The sequence below is a fragment of the Uloborus diversus genome, chromosome 1, assembly GCF_026930045.1.
Source record: "Uloborus diversus isolate 005 chromosome 1, Udiv.v.3.1, whole genome shotgun sequence".
Classification (NCBI taxonomy): domain Eukaryota; kingdom Metazoa; phylum Arthropoda; class Arachnida; order Araneae; family Uloboridae; genus Uloborus; species Uloborus diversus.
The window spans coordinates 94,263,141-94,282,655 of record NC_072731.1 but is presented as its reverse complement, the minus strand read 5'-3'; the positions used below and the strand labels follow the sequence as shown (position 1 = coordinate 94,282,655).

The window sequence follows — 19,515 nt, the reverse complement described above, 5'->3', positions numbered from 1 at the left end:
TACGGTAGCACATGCGCAGATATGCAGGCAGACGTAATGGGGGAGTGTCTGAGTAGTATAAAGCATGTCGTCGGTGTAAGATCAGTATTTCTGGCAAAGAGATTGCACGCCGTATAGCAGTTAAAATCACACCGAGTTGCTGCCTCAGCGAGAAATGGCGAATAATCAATCTGTTAGACGACATCTGGATGCTTTTACCCGAGGTCGAATCATTGGGAAGTTGGAGGAAGGCCGCAGTGTGACAAGTGTTGCTGCAGAGTTCGGAATTGCTCACAGCATCGTTTCACGACTTTGGAGACAATTTCAAACTACAGGAACAGTTATCCGGGGGTTCAGTAGTGGTCGTCCACGAGGAACACGCCCGCAGATGACCGGTATATTGTCTTACAGGCCAGAAGAAACAGGCGGCAGACAGTGGGAGAAACGCTAGACACACGACACAGGCGACTGGACGACCGATATCGCGTTTTACCGTGACCAGAGGACTGCACGGTGGTGGTCTGTTTGCACGACGCCCTTTACGGTGTGTACCTCTAACGCCTGCCCATCGGAGAAGGCGTTCTCTGTGGTGCCGGGAACTCCGGAATTGGAGAGACAGTGAATGGGGACGAGTACTCTTTACAGATGAGAGCAGATTCAGTCTGAGTAGCAATTCTCATCGCATACTCATCTGGAGAGAGCGGGGAAGCCGCAATCATCCCTCGAACATCATTGAAAGGGACAGGTATGGAGGTCGCGGTGTTCTCGTTTGTTGAGTTATCATGCTTGGTAGTCGTACAGACCTTCGCATCTTCGACGCAGGTTCAGTCAAAGGGACCCGTTATTGTAACGAGATTCTTCTTCCATATGTGTTTTTTTACAGGCGCTATGGGTCCGCATTTCCTTTTCATGGACGGCAATGCACCATGTCATCGCACAGTAGCTGCCGAACAGCTCTTAGAGAGTGAGGATATTGAACGTATGGATTGGCCGGCACGATCTCTGGATCTCAATCCCATCGAGCATGTATGGGATTTTCTAGGCAGACGCTTGGCAGCTCGTACCTTACCACTAGTAACGATTCGGGAGCTTCGATTGGCGCTGCAAGACGAATCGGCAGCAATGCCTCAACAACTCGTTGACACCCTCATTCTCAGCATGGGCAGACGCTGTGAAACCTGCCTAGCAGTCGGGGGAGATCATATCCCCTACTAAAGACCGGATGTTTCTTGCTGGACACCCATCACAGGGATGTTTCGGCCTTCAGTCGCATTGCGCTCCATGCTACTTTTTCAATAAAGCTTCTTTTTATCCCTCTGATTTCTCTTTTAGTAAGTGTTGCTTACATTACACATGTCCTTCCTTACGTATTGGGGATCTTACGGCATTAAATGTGTTGATTTGGAAAGCTTTTGTACAAAGTTATATTGAAAAAACCGTCTCGTCCTTAATTTTTGCACACCAGTGTAAGTTATGTTCGCAGTTACAGTTATTTGAACATCATAACATTAATACTACTTTATGGAAAAATTAGTTTCGCAATACAATATTAAATATTTACTTTGGAACAGCGTTTTTATACAGAACTTAAGAAAAAATACAGACTACTTCAGTTCAATCACGTTCGTAAGTTGGTTAGGAAGTTTTATTAATCAGTACAGACAGTTCAATAACTTACAGAATTTGATTTGGATATTTAAAAGGTACTGTTAACGGAAATTGTACGAGTTCCTCGCATCACCATTTATATCATTTGTAATATACAACGGACAAATTACATGCACAATACGAACATCAAAATTTTGTACAGTGGAAAAGTAAATTTACTTGAAAATCTCGTGATCATCGTACAGTAGATCAAAATAGTTGCCTCACGCATCAGCTCAATCTATCAGCAGACACAGGAAGGTGATTGAGAGCTTACAAAACACTTAAATAGATATGAGGTGCTAGAACTTGAAAAAACAAATCTTGTTCAGTTAATAATTTCGAAACATCATCATGAACAGAATTCAGCTTCCAAAATGATTGAAAAAAATTCCTAGTTGGTTATAGAGATTTTATGTAACCTTAAATGGCTAAAGAGCGCCACATAAAAAAAATCCCAGTATTTTCATATTGTCAAGTCGATATTTGTTATCAAAATCGCTTGTCATCATGGTCTCTTATAATATTTTAAGAAAATGAATAGCAATAAATAAAGTTACAAAACAAAGATAGAAGGAGCTAAAAGCCCGATAGATTAAACAAGCTTAACAGTCGATTTGAAAGTTCAAAGCATCCTTACTTAAGGTGCTGAGTATCAAAACCAACTCAAACCTTGCTTCTAGAAGCATTCATCGTGAAGACTCATGAGTAATTTTTATAATAAATGCTTAATCAACTCACATTTTTGATTTTACAGACTAATATAGGACGTGGAATAGCGATATCACACAACTATAATAAAAATTTGAATGCAAAATAAAGGAAAAATGGCCTTGATTTACTTCAAAACCAATTTTGAAATAATGATATTCATGATGAAATAGTTAGACAACACTGCTAATTTAAAAAAAAAAACGAAATGAATTTGCGCACGAAAATTTATGCACGCAAATTTTTTTTTTTTTTTTTTTTTGACAGCCTGCGTAGGCAGAAGATATTTTTTTTCCTATAAAATTTCCAAAATGGATTAAGTTGGTTTTTATTCTAAACTACTCAAGTTTAGGACTTAAAACATTTCTTTCTTTTTTTTTTTTTTTTGCGATCACGAAAAGAAAATAAAAATATCAAATGTCTCTCCACACCAGTCTTAAAAAAAATCTTTCCCTTCTGAAATCGGATGATTTATTTTCCATCTATAATCAAGACAATCATTTTGACCTACTGAATCAATGCCTGACATTTTCAATCTTTTATCATAGAAGGGATGTTAAAAAGGTATCCTATGTTGTTTATGTGCGTGTGAAAACCTGATGGATTTGAATCAAACGTGATTGTATGAACTGACTTTGAAGTTTTCTCCATATGAGTGAATTTATTCCCATCTCTCATTATTGTCATTCACTGGCAAACAGAGTTTAACTGTTAGTACCCTTGTGGGTATTCTATTTGCAAATAAATTGACAAAACGACTAGAGCAGCACTGACCTTTCAATTTCTTTTTGAGTTTGGGAAGCAGCCGTTAGGTGCAAGGGCCATATCAGGAGCGTAAGGAGCCTTTTGAACTACCTTTTGGTTTTTCGCCTAAAAGTTCGAAATCTAGTGCGAGAAATATGCTGAGGAAGCGTCATCTAAAGCCGTCTGCATCTTTCGAATGATGTCCACTTCGCCGTCACCTAATGCCGCTCAAAATTTGAGGTAGTAGAGCTGCTCTTGGGGTCAAAGGTCAAGCGCATAAAGTTCAGGTCATGAAATTCAGCTTGATTCGTATACATTGGGTTTCCACAAAAAAAAAAAAAAGGTTAGATACTTTTCTAGATTCCCTTATATAATTTAGTCGAAGATAGCAATTTTCACAGATTGTTGCTGATTAAGGGCAGGCCAAGTTGTTTCACGCACTGGTCGGCGAAGGATGTTCTCCTCTGGTTTCATAGGTTTTAGAGCAACATTTAAACCGCTCCTCAAAGTGGAAGATCCTGTTACTAACGTAGAAGCACGTGGATCGAGCCTCACTTGTCGTCGGCTGCAGGAAAGCAATTGACGGAGGTCCGTCTAATCCAAGAAGGAGAAATACATTAATGCTATGATTAATTAATATTACATTTTCATCGGATATAAATTTGTGCAAACAAGCGTAATTTCCCTAAGAGGCCCAATCATTTAAATATTTTAGCAGAAAGTATTGCCTTGCGTTAAAGTCAATCTTAATGCTTTATCCAGTAATAAAATTGTATATTTTTCGTTTCTTGGTACACACAAAACATTTAAATTCATAATAAAATCTTGCAAATAAGTCAAAACTAATGAACGTCGACGAAAGAAACTGTATAGGACAGCAGCTTAACAAATTATGGGGTCTTTATATGGCACTTTAATCTTTTGGCTACAACCAGGAGACATATGTACCAAGGGTAGTTTACAGTAAATCTTTGTAAAATATTTCCGTTAAAAAAAATCCACTAAAATGTAAAATCAGTTAACTATTTTATCTGAAATCCTGCTTTGTGTTAAAGTCACTTCGAATACGTTTAACCTGTAATGTAATTGTATCTTTTTTGTTACTTGGTCGGCACAAAACTTTTAAATTCATAGTAAAATTCACAAAGTAAGTAAAACTAAAGTATTTACACGAAAGGAACTGTATAAGACAGCAGTTTAACAAATTATAAGTGCTTTTATTTAACTTCAACCTTTTGGTAATCACTAGGAAGCATGATGTCCCGCGGGTAGTTTATAATGATTCTGTGTCAAGTATACTAGAGAAAAAAATCCCAAAGAAGCACAATCAGTTAACTATTTTGTTAGAGATCTTGCCTTGTGTTAAATTCAATCCGAATACTTTATCTTGTAATGTAATTACATCTTTTTTACTACTTAGTAGGCCCACAACTTTTAAATTCGTAGCAAAATTTTAAAAAATAAGTAAAAATTAACGAGTTTTAACGAAATGAACTGTACAGGACAGGAGCTAATCAAATTATGATGTCTTTTTATGGCATTTTAACCATTAGTCTACCATCAGGAGACAGTAATGAAATGTACGGTTCAAACATGTCTGTTTTAAGTTTACGAAACCATGATAATTTTATTTTGCAGCATCTGTTGGAAACGAGTTATAATTTACCTTAAATGCAGAAAGCCATTGAAGTAAGAAAGTCGTTTGATCCTAAAATGAAAATATGTTATTCAAATGAATCAAAACAAAATAAAACAGAAGTGTTATTACTGTGTTAAATCTGGTATAAAAATTAAGTTATAATACTCTGCTCTCGCGTTCGTTATCTGCTGAACGAAATCATTAAAAGGTTTAGAAGATATTTTAATTTCTGTTTGTAACATCATTTAAGCTTATAATCATAGTAAACGAAGTAGAAATTAATTTCCGTCTTGTCACTGCTAATTTTCTTTACGAAAGCCTCAGTTTAGTCTTTAATTCCGAAGCAACTGATTTTGCAATCTTTAAAATGCCATCCCTTCTTTTCAACATAAAGTTTAATTAGCATGTTTACCATTGTGTGACCTAGTTTTGAAAACGAGGCTTTAAAAATCTAAGTATATTTAATTCTTGATCGCGTGGAAAAACAACCTTTCTTTCTTCCTGCCATTTGTTTCCAAATGAAAACAGGATCCGTTCTGTTAGATAAACTACTGGATGAGCTATTATAATGAAATCTTGTTACAACGAACTTCAATCGACCGCAAATTTTGTTTGTTGTGACGGGAACTTCGTTGTAATGAAACATGAGCAATGTAATTGAAATTAAATTGGGACTGAACATTTATTTCGCTGAAATAGAAATTTCGTTGTGTTAGAATTCGTTGGAATGGGATTTCACTGTATTAATTTAGTGTAGATGTTTTTAAAGATAAAAATGTCGCAGTCTTGCACTTAAATACAACCTTTGTTGATTATGCAACCGTCAAAAATGTTACATCATAAAGGAATACTTTAAGTTAAATATTTGATTAATTTAATTAAAAAAAATATGAGAGCTTGCTAGATAAAACTCACGATATTTCTTATAAGACACAAATGGTCTAGGTTATGGTAAAGTGGTTTCAGGGAATCTTCGTAAATCTGGGTGCCACAGGCATTGGAAAAGTTTCATGGAAACGTAAAAACTATACGAGATTTTTAATCTAGGTTTCAAAAACCAGCAAAACGTCGATCAAAACCTGAACTAATCCGATTAAAAAAAAAAATAAAAAATAAATTGTCGCCATTTAGTTGCAATCACAGTTCTATTAAAAGTTTAAATAACCTGTTTAAAGACTGTTTAAAGAAAAAGTTGAAAACTAACACTTTATTAATATTAATGTTTCATAAAGTTAAAAGTTACAGACAAGACAATAGAAAAAACACAGCATTTTAAAAAATAATTGATTTTAGGAATTGGGGGGGGGGGCAAAAAAAGAGAACTAGGACGCTCCAAAGAAAAATCACAAAACATAATCTTTTAAATTGAAACTAAAAATGACGTTTCTAATGCAAAAATACTGCACAACTTTGCATTCGTATGTTTTAGAGTTACGACAGAGCAAAGAAAACGGGTATCAAAGATATCTATTCGAAAAGAACTGGCTCAAAGAATCTTAATAGAAGAAAAAAAATTATTATATTGACCAATGAAAAGCACACATAAAGCAGTGTATAAAATTACATAAGAATAATTACGGATACGAATCACTAAAACTGAATGAGAGGGAAAAAAAAACGCTTTTTAAAATGTAATTTAATCACACCAAAAAACACAAAAGTGAAATTAAAAAAAAAAACTATGAAATTCAAAGCCCGGGAATAAAAATAAACTAACTGACTGACTAAAATTAGGTAAGAAAACAAACAAGCAATTAAAAAAAGATAAAAAATACAAAAACGTTGCAAAATTAACATACTATGCAGAAAAAAAAACCAGAAAGTTGAAATCTTCAAATGCAAAGCAGAACAACGCCTGCTCAAAAATATTTAAGCCTGCTCCTTTTATATAGACATCGTTGAGTCTCGCGTCTTCTTGAATGGTTATTAGAAGCTTAAAACTTTCTCTTTAATAAGAAAAAGGTGCTCCTGAGTACCCCAAAACTTCTGCATGCAACTCTTTTGAAGTATATTTTCTTTGATAACGTTATTTTTACCGTTTATCTGCTTTAAATAACGGTAATCGTAAAGGTTTATTTTATGTTTATAATCACGAAATCGGAAATACAAATGAATAAATAAAATAAAAAGCCAAAATATAATTCGTTATTCCTTAAATCGGCAGAAGTACGTTGCATTTCAAAATTAAGCACAACTTTGGGGGAGGGGGAGGGGTGACTGTTCCATTTATATCCAAATGGTATTCACAGTACTTTAAAATGCCAAAACCATATTTTATTTTAAATATGGTTGCGATCGCTAACACATGCAAAGATATCAAAACAAAATTTCTTAGATGAAATGGAAGGCTAAGTAACTTCCTTCTACTCATTTGCAAAGAGAAAATAGCTATAAAATGTTTTACAACTATACATAAATTGAAATGAGTTTAGTGCTATGTGCCGATTGCTGCCGTTTTCAGCGATGGTGTGAATTTTTGAAAATTATATTGCACTTAAGTGTACTTTACAGGTCGCTTTACCGCAAAATATAGGGTGATTCAAAAGTAACTTCTCCTGTATAATTTTGGATATAGTTACTTGAAGGTATGTGCTCGAATGTAAACATGCAGTATTCACGGTTACGGTTACAACAAACGAATCTCGAAACTTTCAAATGGCAAAAGACAACATTTTCTTGCAGAAACTGGTCAGCGTATTGAAAAACCATAATTGTCATTTCAATTATTACTGTGAGAGGAAAATTTCTCGTTGACAAATTAGAGCACCAGACTGAAGAAACATTCTCCCACACTGTATTTTGAAGGGGATTTTTCTATGCTTTGTGTGTGGTGTTTTGTTATAGGTGCTTTTACCACTCTACACTACAACCCAGGTCCTTTACATATGTCTCAGACATGCAAAGTTCGTCAAAAATCCTTTTTTTTTGTGTGTGTGTTACCCATTAGGCCCAAAAATTCTCATATTTTCAAATGCTTTAAACCAACAGTTTTCGTCTCATGCCAGTCGTTAAAACGCATTTGTTTGCTTGTTTGTTTGTTTTTTAAATCGCCAAATTTGTCGAAAATAATATTTTATTTGATAAACAATTCACGTGTGCCGCTAATAATTGCTCACAGTCAGTGGCGCACACAGGAATTTTGCAATGGGAGGGTCCAAGATCGAATGCCTCAGTCTCATATCATATTCTCAATACGCCGACAAACATATTGACTTGATTTTTTCGATTCTCGAGAACGAAAAATAGTAAAAAATAAACTATTGAATAAACAATTAGTGTTATTTAATAAAATATACTTAAATAAATTACCAAACAGCAAAATAATATACGCATTAATTTTTCTCATAATTAAAAAATGGATTCAACAAATCAAATTCATCGTTGCAGAAGCACCATATGATTTAGAAGTTCATAGAATCTCATTTGGTGTAATCTGTAATTACAAAACTAAAACATGGTTTTTTAGTGTATTCATTTATAATCACCATTCTGCTTGTAATAGACAATTCGTTATAGGAAAAGTGCGCAATATTAAAAAAAAAAAATCTTTTATCATGAGGATTTTTTTTTCACTTATTAGAACTGAAATTAATGTTACCTTTATTTGAATTTATTTTACGTACAAAATACACAGAATCGTAATCAATCGGGGAAAAAAGCAAGACCTTTGGGAGGGGTCCGGACCCCCTGGACCCCTCCCTTGTGTGCGCCACTGCTCACAGTGAACAATCACCAAACGCGATAACTCACCAGAAAGACACCCACTCAAACACGCGCTCTAATCCAAAATGGCCAATCTTAAGCTGATGCGTCGGATCGTATATATAGGGACCTTAGGTTTGATTGGTCTGAGGATAGCGCGCTCGAGCTTTCTATGTAAATAAAATTAATTTTTCACTACCCCAGTATTTTTAAGAAAAAAAATCACATCATTGAAAATATTACATTCATGTGTGAACAAAGTATATAATTATTCATTTTTCTTGTCTTTAACGTCCACTTTAATGACAATTTTGAGATTTTGTTTTAGCTACAACTTTCCTTTATACCAAAAATTTAGTTTTAAACCCTCTTTAGTCATGACAAAAAGAGTCTTTTTCACTCTTTTTTTTCATAAATCAAATTTACCAAAAATTCGATCAAAAGAATGTTTTTTCAACGAAAGAAAAGTTTGAAGACAAATTAATTGCAAAGGCAGAAAAAGCAGAACTTTTGTTCGAAGAAAAGCAATACTTACTCTGAAATTGTCGCTCATAAAACAGTATATTAGTGGGTTCACAAAGCTGTTTGCCATCGACAGCCAATGGCAGCAGAGGAATGCAGCTGCGAAACTGCCGAAATCTTCGTCTTTTTCTGGCATTACTGCATCAGGATGAAAGTATATGAGCAACCCGAACACTTGGATAGGAAGCCAGCAAAGTGCGAAGAGTGCGACCACAGTTGCCATCATTTTTACTACCTAAGGTAACAGTTATAGAATGAAACCTTTAGAACATCGCTGAAAACAATATCAGAATGCGATTAAAATGACAATACACTAGCCCCTAACCAGTGCAGAAAGAGAAATGTTGGATAACTTATAGTATGCTTAAAATACACCGCCAGCTCAGTTATTCCATCCGAGGAATGCAGTTTCGTGCTTTTTAGCACTCATCAGCCCGGAATAGGAATCAAAAAATACGCCTCCAGCTCTTGTGATTCCTATTCCGGGCTGATGAGTGCTAAAAAACACGAAACTGCAGTCCTCGGATGGAATAACTGAGCTGGCGGTGTATTTTAAGTATTTCTGCCTTAGCCCTGGCTTTAGGGCTGTAACTTACTACAAAATAGCTTATGGTATGGTTTGGCTCTCATGATTTGAACTTCAACGAGCGCTGAATAATAAGTTAGAAAAGTGAAGGTGATTAGCCAATGCGGAAATATGCTATTAAACGTTTAAAAGGAGCTGGATTATACAAACATATTGAACATTTGGAAAATGTACTAAAAACTTGGAAAATATATCTTACTACGCATCACCTGTACTTGCGGAAAAAATGCAGGTGCATACAGGTGTAAATATAGCCCTATATCGTAGCTGAAGCGACAAGTTCACCATCTTGAGGCTAAATATTGTTTTCTTCTAATATCTGCTATGGTGAAGTAGTGTGTTTCGCTTCTTGATTGTGGATTAACATGGAGTTAATAAGATACCACATTTTAGATGCAAAACACACTACTTCACCATACCAGACGTAGGAATAAATCATCGTTTTTCGAAAATCTGAGCTATTTCAAAGAATTGTAATTACTAATACATCGGCACAGTTCTGCTTACTTAGGTACTTTAAATCCATTTTTTAACTGGAACACTGTCAAAAGGAAATTCATTTATAGATTTAATTCATTTTTCATCAATATTGAGATCCATTAATTATAAAATCATTTTGCATGATCATTAGGGTTGACGCATAATTAGTTGATGGCTTAAGAGAATCGAAGTTTATTATAATTGCAGCTTTAATTTCATAGCTAAGGAGATAACATATTATGTTAATACGAAAGTCGTAAATGATGCATGTTCGTGACTTGATTGGGAGTGGGTATTAAAGACTTTAAAAGATATCGAGAAATATTATATACATATACATATATATATAGGGGGAATGTGTAAAATAATATATTCTACACTCAACCAGCGCATAATTGCGGCTAAAGCATTAAATTTATTTTAAATATTTGGTGTTATGCATGTGTTCCACCTCCAGGCGTGCACGAAGTAAGTGTAAAATAACGAAATACCAACAAATTGAAGAAAAAAAATGAACAAGATATGCAAGAACTTGAAGAAGTGATACAAATGCAAAACCGACAAATTTAAACACAACTACATTCAAACAGCAAACATTCACTGGGTGGGCACTGCTTCGTCGACGGAGAGCGGGAGTCGTGGTTGTACTTAAAATTTGCAGGCTTCTGAAGAGGTCGGCAGTGCACGAGTTACATTGAAAATTTAATTGTTTAGAAAGTCTAAAACAGACAATACTACTTCCAATTTGTGCAACCCCCCCCCCCCCCGCTCTGACCTGCAAATAAAAGAAAACAGATTACTCATCCAGTTTCACAAACAAGACAATTCCATTATCCAAACTTTGTCCATATCTTTTCCTGTCGATACGGTAACCAGACCTCGTATCCACCTAATACCTTCTCAAACGGGTTTCAGTAATACGCATCATCAGAGTTGAATGGATTAAAGCCCTGGATCCTTGAATATAAAGCCCCTGTTTGAGGAACTATTAAGTGGATGCGAGGTCTGGTTACCGTATCGACAGGAAAGAATATGGACTGAGTTTGGATGATGGAATTGTCTTTTTCGAAACTTGGTGAGCAATCTGTTTTCTTTTATTTGCAAGTCAGAACGGGGGGGAGGGAGGTTGTTTGCACAAATTGGCAGTAGTATTGTCTGTTTTAGACTTTCTAAACAATTAAACTTTCAATGTTAACTCGTGCGCTGCCGACCTCTTCAGAAACCTGCAAATTTTAAATACAACCACTGCTTCCAATCTCCGTTGACGAAGCAGTGCCCCACCCAGTTACTGTTTGCTGTTTAAATGTAGTTGTGTTTAAATTTGTCGGTTTTGTCTACTTCTTCAAGTTTTTGCATATCTTGTTCAGTTTTTTTCAATTTGTTGTTATTTCGTTATTTTACACTTCGTGCATGCCTGGAGGTGATGAAACACATGCATAACACCAAATATATATATATATATATATATATATATATATATATATATATATATATATATATATATATATATATATGAACTGGCATGGTGAGGTAAAACGCACTATCTGCAAAAATGAGGTTTTAAGAAAGTTGAAGAAACGCGTTTTGGATTTTATACTATAGGGAAATGCTGGAATTTAAGTTGGTTTTCGTGTCTTACTTCCAGTGGAAACCAAACAAGCAAGCCTGTACAATAAAGCTAAAGTACAATAGATGATAAAAATGCCAAAAAATGATGGATGGACAATTTGCAGATACTGCGCGTATATGTGTATAAATAAATGCATGTATTTATGTATTGTGCAATACGAAATTTCACGAAAGATGAACAGAATGTAAAAGAGCGCAGATTTTATCAGCAAGCAATAACCGTTTGGAAAAGTGGAACAGTTCCCTCCAGACCAAGTTCTTTGGTATTGCTGTGCTCAACTGCTCTTCACAACGCGAGGTATAAGACAGTTACTTCAAGACCACGTGGAGCACCGGAGAAAATTTGTACTGCAGTTTACTTAAGATTAAACTCCATTAAAAATAAAGTTAACAAAATATCTCGATGGCAGGAATATGATCTGTATTTGCATAAGTGTTCCGATAATTTGCCGGATTTGCCTGATTTAAAATTGAGTTGGAAAGTCATCACTGACAGTTTCTTCAAAAACTTTATAACAAAAAACGAAGGGGCGAGAAAATTCCCAAAATAAATATATTAATAACAATATAAAAATGGCCCTTTTGAAAATTTTACTTGATGATGATAATGCCACAAGACGTTTCCATCATTTTTTAACACATTAATACTATTATACACCAAATGGTTTAACTAAACCTGTAGCCGAACAGTCACTTTGGCGGCTCACTGTTAGAACAAATCGATTTACATAAAAAGGCAAATAGTAAAGAAAAGGTACTACGAATGTCTTTTCAGTTTGCATTGTGAACTCATGAATTACATTTCGCCAATAGCAAGCGCTTACAAAATATAAATCGATGTGCCTTTGTATTGCACTGATGAGTTATGACGTTGATTTTCTCGTTGGCAGTCAATCATGTTACGTTTACTGGAGAATCTAAAATCTATGTTTTTGAAACAAAAGGCTTGATGCCATCAATAATAAATTATGATTAGGTAATCTAGCGTCAATGAACGAATTTTCTATTCCGTTTCTCTAACAATAGATTTATGACAGCAGTTAGTTCTTAACGACGATGCTATCAGATATCGAAGCATTCTAGAATAACTTTATGGTATAAATAGAAAATTAATTAGAGTATCCAATATAAATGCAATAATATGCACTCTTACTTTCATTTTTGCCGCCATTTGTTGTCTGTCTCTTGAAACATCAGCGTTCCCTGGTGTCCGATGAGCCCACATTTTGCATCCGATGCTGCCGTAAACGTAGCAAAGTACAATCATTGGGATAAGAAATGTAATCAAAAATACAACTGAAGTGTAAATCTGGAAAAGACAAATAAACATTTTGTATTACTTTAGAGATTAAAACTTAATATTTTGTGCAAGAGGTTCTCAAATTCGAGATCGTCACAGACCCTATCTTATAAACGTTACCACTTTGTGAACCTATCCCATCCCCCTTTATCAAGGGAAATCCTGTTGAAACGAATGCCAATACAACAAAACATATGCTTTATCGAACTAAATTTTCAGTTTTGTCTAATTTCCATTACATTGTTTAAATTCTATTACTACGAAATTTTCGTTACAATGAAAAACATTTGTGTTATTTTGAACTTCGTTGTAACAGGGTTTCACTATATGTAAATCTAAATTTTTTATGCGTGTTTACGTGGTGTTCTACTTATTTATGCGTTTTTCCATAATTTTTAGAACTACGTACTTGAGCCATTCCATTTCAGATCAGGCAAGGCCTATCACATGGTCATCACCGATTTTTTTTTTTTTTTTTTTTTTTTTGAAAAAAGTACGGTAGTTACAACTAAGGACGCATGAAATATACTAAAAGGATTTAGCAAGAATTTAAAAAATTCTTCTGTAACAGCCTACTAAAATTCTGCACAAAATCAAGCCATTTTGAAAAAAAAACCAGCAAAACACTCGATTTGAAATGGACACTATTTCAATAGTATTTAACCTATTTTAATAATTCTTTTTTATAAAAATAAATAAGGACCCATATATCATCTAGACATCGTTTTGAAAATTTAGTTAGGTTTTCTAATAAAGAAAAAAATATTTTTTAGGTGAAAAAACTGCATTTTAACCGAATTTATGATATTTTTTCTTCATAAAAAAGTTTTTTTTTTTTTTTTTACTAAACGAAGATGGCAGTCTAAAGCCCTTATATGATAGTTTCATAACTTATATTATTTCAATCCTTAGATGCATACAGCATTGGAAATAAAATTTGAAAATTGGCTCGTTTGAGCCTCTTTTAATGCTTAACAAGTGGATACACACCGCATCCCGTGTTTTTTCTCAGAAAATATTTTATGATTTTTTGAAACTGACTTTACCGCCCATGGCATGCACGTAAAATGAAAATGTCTAATAACTTAATTCACTGAAACTCTGATTATATTAATGTCTAATGGTGTACTTCATCAGTAACAGCTGAAATCTATCCTTTTTCCTGTTTCAATATTACTTTATTTTGTCTCGAAAGCTATGCATTCACCGTTACTTACATATGCCGCAACGACTCAAAATTTTTATCTTTCAAGTACAACGTGCAACTCATTTATATGACAAGGCAAACCAACCAAGCTCAAAGGGAAGAGCAGTACAATGCATTTAAAACGATTTATTTTAATTACGTGCTCTGGTTGTGATTGGTGACTGCTGTCTCAATTTTTGGATCCTACCTCCACTAGCGCAGCCAGAAATTCCTTCTGGAAGGGTGTTTTTGATGAAAATACCTTTCTGGAAGGGATTTATTTTATCAAAACCTTCTGTAGGGGTTTGTTTTGATCAAAAATATCATCTGAAGGGGATTTTTTGATCAAAACTACCTACTGCAGGTTTTTTTTTTTTTTTTTTTGATAAAAACAGCCCTTTCATTTTGCATAAATTACTGCATTAGATTTTGCACTTTTGTTAAAACCAATGGCTCTGGGGAACAATTCGTTTCGCAGCGCGATTGCCTATCTCGTATGATTACTTTTATACATAAGTATAGGTATACTAAATTCAAAACGCATAACTCACCAACAGTTTAAGAATTCAAAACACCCACCTGCTTTATGAGAGAAGTAATCAGTTGTCGATGGTTTTTAGAGGTAACCAAACAGATCTCACCAAAGGTAGCTATTATAGCCAGGGATCCAATTTCTAACAAAAGAAGTGCAGGAATCCTATAGTCTTCGGAACTTATTTTAATGCTTAAATGGCCTGAATTCGGTCAAAAATACAAAAATTTGAGTGAAATAGACAAAGAAGTATGGGAGATCAGCTCCTATAACAATTAAGCCCTAATCAGCAGAATAAAGATATTTATATAACGAAATCAGATGATCACCAAAGGCTTTTCTATAATTACGCACAGAGTCATACAAAAAGGCAAATTGTCTCGGTCATAAAAAGCGGTTTGTTACACGTATTTTATTAAGTCGATAGATTTTAGCTGTTGCTGATAAAGTGCACCATTATTGTAGCTTTTAGACATTAATACATAATCTAAACTTCAGTTAATGAAGTTATTAGACATTTTCATTTTATATGCATGCCATGGGCGATAACGTCCATTTCAAAATATCATAAAACATTTTCTGACAAACAAAACACGGATTGCTATGTATATTCCTATGTTAAGCAATAAAAGGGGTTCAAATGAGCATTTTTTTAGATTTAAAAAAAAATGGTTTTTTTAAGTAATCTCACTTTAAAAAACCGTTATTTTTTTAAATTTTCAAAATTTTAAATTTTATTTCCTAGACTGTATGCATCTATAGGATTGCAATAAAATATGTTATAAAACTATCATATAAAGGCAATTTTTTCCAGGAAAGCACCGCTGACCCCCTGGCATGAGCTTGCAGATACACTGGGGTCCGCGGGAAGCACTTTGAAAAACTGTGCTTCATGTTAAGAAAGCGCATTACCAAATGTTGCTTTCTGTTAAGCACATTACCGAATGTTGCGTCAATACCAGTTATTGCGTTAACAATATATCGAACACGTTTGTCTTCTTCAAACTCCAGGTTTTTTTTTTTTTTTTTTTTGTTAAACCGAAAATATGCTATCTTCAAATTTAATTCAGAAAATCATTTGAAGCTCTAACATTTCTGTGGTGTTCCCTCACTTGGTTCTATCGAAAGAAAATACTTAAATAAATATAAATAAATAAAAAACAAAGGGCTCATACAGTAGGGTGGGCCGAAGAATACTTTTTCTCTGTTTTCATGATGGGTAGTGATGAAAAGGTGTCACTGGCGTAGCAAAGTGCACATAAAAACTTTGAAGTTATTTGGCAATTTTCCGCAATTGCTTTAGAAAATGCTGTTTTTTAATGTGTTCAGCAAAATTAGTAACAAAAAAGCATTTTTCTGTTTTCGATGATGAGTAGTGCAGTTAAAGTGGCATTGGTGGCACTAAATTTTCATAAAGATTTGAGGCGTGTGGTATAATTCCATAATTTTCCATAAATGCAAAGGTTAGGCAATTTTCTGATTTTTTAACTTTTGTAATAAATTTTATCAAAACGTTAAAATACGGTTTTCGCCATATTTTATGAAGCGATTATATAGATTGTCAAATAAAATGCATTTTAGATGCTTGGTGTGTTATAAATTAACTACTTATTGGTTAAAAATTTAAAAATTCGAAACATAGTGTTAGAAAACTTTGTACAACTTTGTTTGTTTTGCGTTTAAAACGAAAGTAAAATAGCCGAGAACTTAACAAATAAGAGGTGAAAGCTAGAAAATATCTGTCCGAGTACCCAACAGAGTTTTTTTTTTTTAACTTCATTGTTTTAGTCAATAAAAGACCTTTTCGTGTTGAGTTTCGGCATTTCAGCGCTTTTACTTCTATTTAAGCTTTGCTATAATGAAAACATCTCTTTCGTAGTGGCCACTTTCTGCTTCTGTCAATATTTCATTAGTATTTCTATTCCCTCATGGCGAAGGACTTTTAATGCTGACAGTAGATTCTAAAATTGTGTCAGTTGCTATGTTTGTTTCAGTTTCTTCTGACAAAAGAAGCCTTGATATTGGACGTTTGCTGATATTCTTTGAGAGCCCAATCGAATAGACCGTAGTATTCCGTAACTCTACATTTTAATTTTGAAAATTTTAACTCTCGAACCTCTCGGTCCTTTTTTCTTCTTTAAATTGCGAAATATTGCGAAATATTTTTTCACATAATTTTCATTTAAAATATTTCTACCGATGGTACACTGTTAAAACTACAGGATGCGTTCGGCACCTTTCAGGGGGGAAACGCTTGTTCACCAGCGGCACCCAGTACGGAGCCGAAATGGCAGGTCTAAATAGGGTAAAAAAACATGCACCAGACAGCCAGAGTGAAAAAAAAGGAACCTTCGGAGAGAGAAATGGCACCCTTACTACAGATCCTCCCCCCCCCCAATCCCCATATTGTGTGCGTTTTTGAATACAGTTGTGTTTTTTTTAATTATTATTATTATTTATTTATTTTTTTTTTTAAGTTTTGTTTTGATTTATAATATTCTACGTTTTGGACATTTTTCACATTGAATTCGGTACTGGAAATGATTAAAACATGCAATTACAACATTTGATAATATTTCAGAGTTTTCAACATAGTTAAGAAGTGCTCATTGCTTTAATTCATCTGATCGTGCTCTAACTCAGTGTTTCTCAACCTCTTTTGACCCACGGGCGCGGTAAAAGAAATTGAAAAACTTTGCGGACCGGTGAAATCTTTATAGTTTTCTTAAAAATTCATAAAATAAATAATATTAATAATAATAACTCTGGGGCCGTTAAAAAACATGTAATGTAAAAAATTAATAAAACAATAAATATCTACCCCTTTACTTGGCATCAAAGATATGTCACAAATACGTTATTATTTAAAGCCGAGTAATTATTTAAATAATGTGAGAAATTATACATTTACTAAAAGATGACGCATTCCGAAAATGAAGCATAGCTGTACTTATGGATTATTTACATGAAGAGCCAAAAATATTCAGGGATATTACAGTTACGGAAAAACAAAATCATTTCATAAACGTTAATCAAGATTAACAAAATAAAATGCACATGAAGTTTTTCGACATTAAATAACCAAAAGAAATTTCTAACGCTATCGAGACATTAACCGCTAACAGAAAATGATTCTAACACTTGAATGAAAAAGCAAAAAAAAAAAGAGCTAGACTGAGAGAGATTTTTTTTTTTCACTAGCTTTCTGTTATAATCTACGAAACACAAGAATCATTTTTATTAAGGTTTTCTCACTTGTTGATTATTGATAACCCTATTGCCGGTGTAATTTTTTTTCTTTTTTTTTTTTTTTGTGAATAATAAAAGCTGCTTGTCGAGTAATCAAGAAAATAATGAGAGACATTTTTAGTAGCGTTTTGAATGATGAAAATTTCACAATAGTAACGGTAAACTGACACTACAAGGCAGTAACGGTAACTGAAAAGCAATAAATGCACTTTTCAAAACTTTTAACTATGTTTGAAAGCCCTACAAGCTACAAAGTGATCAAAAGCTGTACTTGCTTGTAATTTCGGATAATTAATCCTAGAAAAGTTGTGTTTTAATCCAATAGTGTACTTCATTCAATGTGAAAGACACATAAACGCAATCATCATTTCTCCACCATATTGAGGTGGTTGAATGTATGACTGTATGTCTAAAGCAAAGGCGCATGCGCAATAAGTCTTTCTGCGATTGCATACTGTTTCGGCTCCTCTGCTCTATTTTCGGGCCTGCGTTGCACCTTCAGGCACCATGCTTTCACCTTAGAGGGAATATATTCACTCGTCTGGAACCCCTGGTTATAACAGTGTACTGAATATTTTTTCAGGATTGTTTAATTTGTTTTTTTTTTTTTTTTTGCTATTTACATTTTTCCTAAAACTTACTTTAATCTTTATAATCCTGGTCACATCAAATGCTAATGATGGTTCTTCGTCAATAGGTGAAAAAATCGTTTGATCATTCCATAAATCAACAATATAAAATAAATTGAAGCCCAAATCATGACAAAGATTTAAAGCATGTCTTGAAACCATAAGCTTTTGAGGACAGAATGGTGCACAATAAAATATCATAACATTTTCTTTTATTACTTTAGCATAAAATATTTGCAAACCGCTTACAATTAAATACATCAGTATTAAATGAAATTTATTACCCCGCTTTTTACCCAATCACATTGCGCTCAGTACTAAATATATCAGCTCGAGTTAAAGTATTTCTGCAATTTCAAACTATGTTACCGGGAGCTTACTAAAAAAGGAACCAAATGGTTCTTAAAGATTTTTTTTTAATTTTTTTTTTCTGTATTTATGAATACGTAAGTAAGGGGGGCCGAGACACAAAAATTGTCAAATTTTTGATTTTTTTTTTTTTATTTAAGAATTTTCTCCGTTTTTGTCTGCTTCAAAAGACGTTTGAGTCTTGTTTCTATCTTAATAAGAACTAAGGATGTAATTATTTTTGTTGGCATGCTTTAAACTAATTTTATACTTAACTTTAAAATTTTAAACTCGTTTTCTCCATGATGCAATTTTTCCCGATTTTTTGCACTCAAACTCTTATAAGTCAAGAACCGACAAGGACAAGGTAATGAAATTTGGAGAATATCCTTTAATTTTTATGCGGCAAATTTGAAAAAAAAGAACGTTTTTTTGCAAAAAATATGATTTAAAAAAAAAAAAAAATCTTCGAAATTTTTCTTCAAATATTTTCTATTTTTCATTGAATAAATATTTTTTAATCGCCGAATAAAAATTGAAGCTAAGATATTTGTAACAGTAAATCAGTGAAAAACAATTTGAAAACTGATTAAACTGTTTAATGAATTTTTTCAAAATGTGTCCCAGACCCC

General features: G+C 33.7%; 1 protein-coding gene across 1 annotated transcript in view; it reads right to left on the bottom strand.

Annotated features, from left to right (window-relative positions):
* Positions 1 to 3,456: 3,456 nt before the first annotated feature.
* The window catches only part of LOC129232305 (RYamide receptor-like), a 43,947-nt gene continuing 27,888 nt past the window's right edge, over positions 3,457 to 19,515 (bottom strand). The window contains exons 3-5 of the mRNA XM_054866496.1: positions 12,793 to 12,948; positions 8,958 to 9,179; positions 3,457 to 3,675 (exon numbers count right to left, since the gene is read on the bottom strand). Of these exons, the coding sequence (XP_054722471.1) occupies positions 3,457 to 3,675; positions 8,958 to 9,179; positions 12,793 to 12,948 (597 nt within the window). The remainder of the gene's footprint in view (positions 3,676 to 8,957; positions 9,180 to 12,792; positions 12,949 to 19,515) is intronic.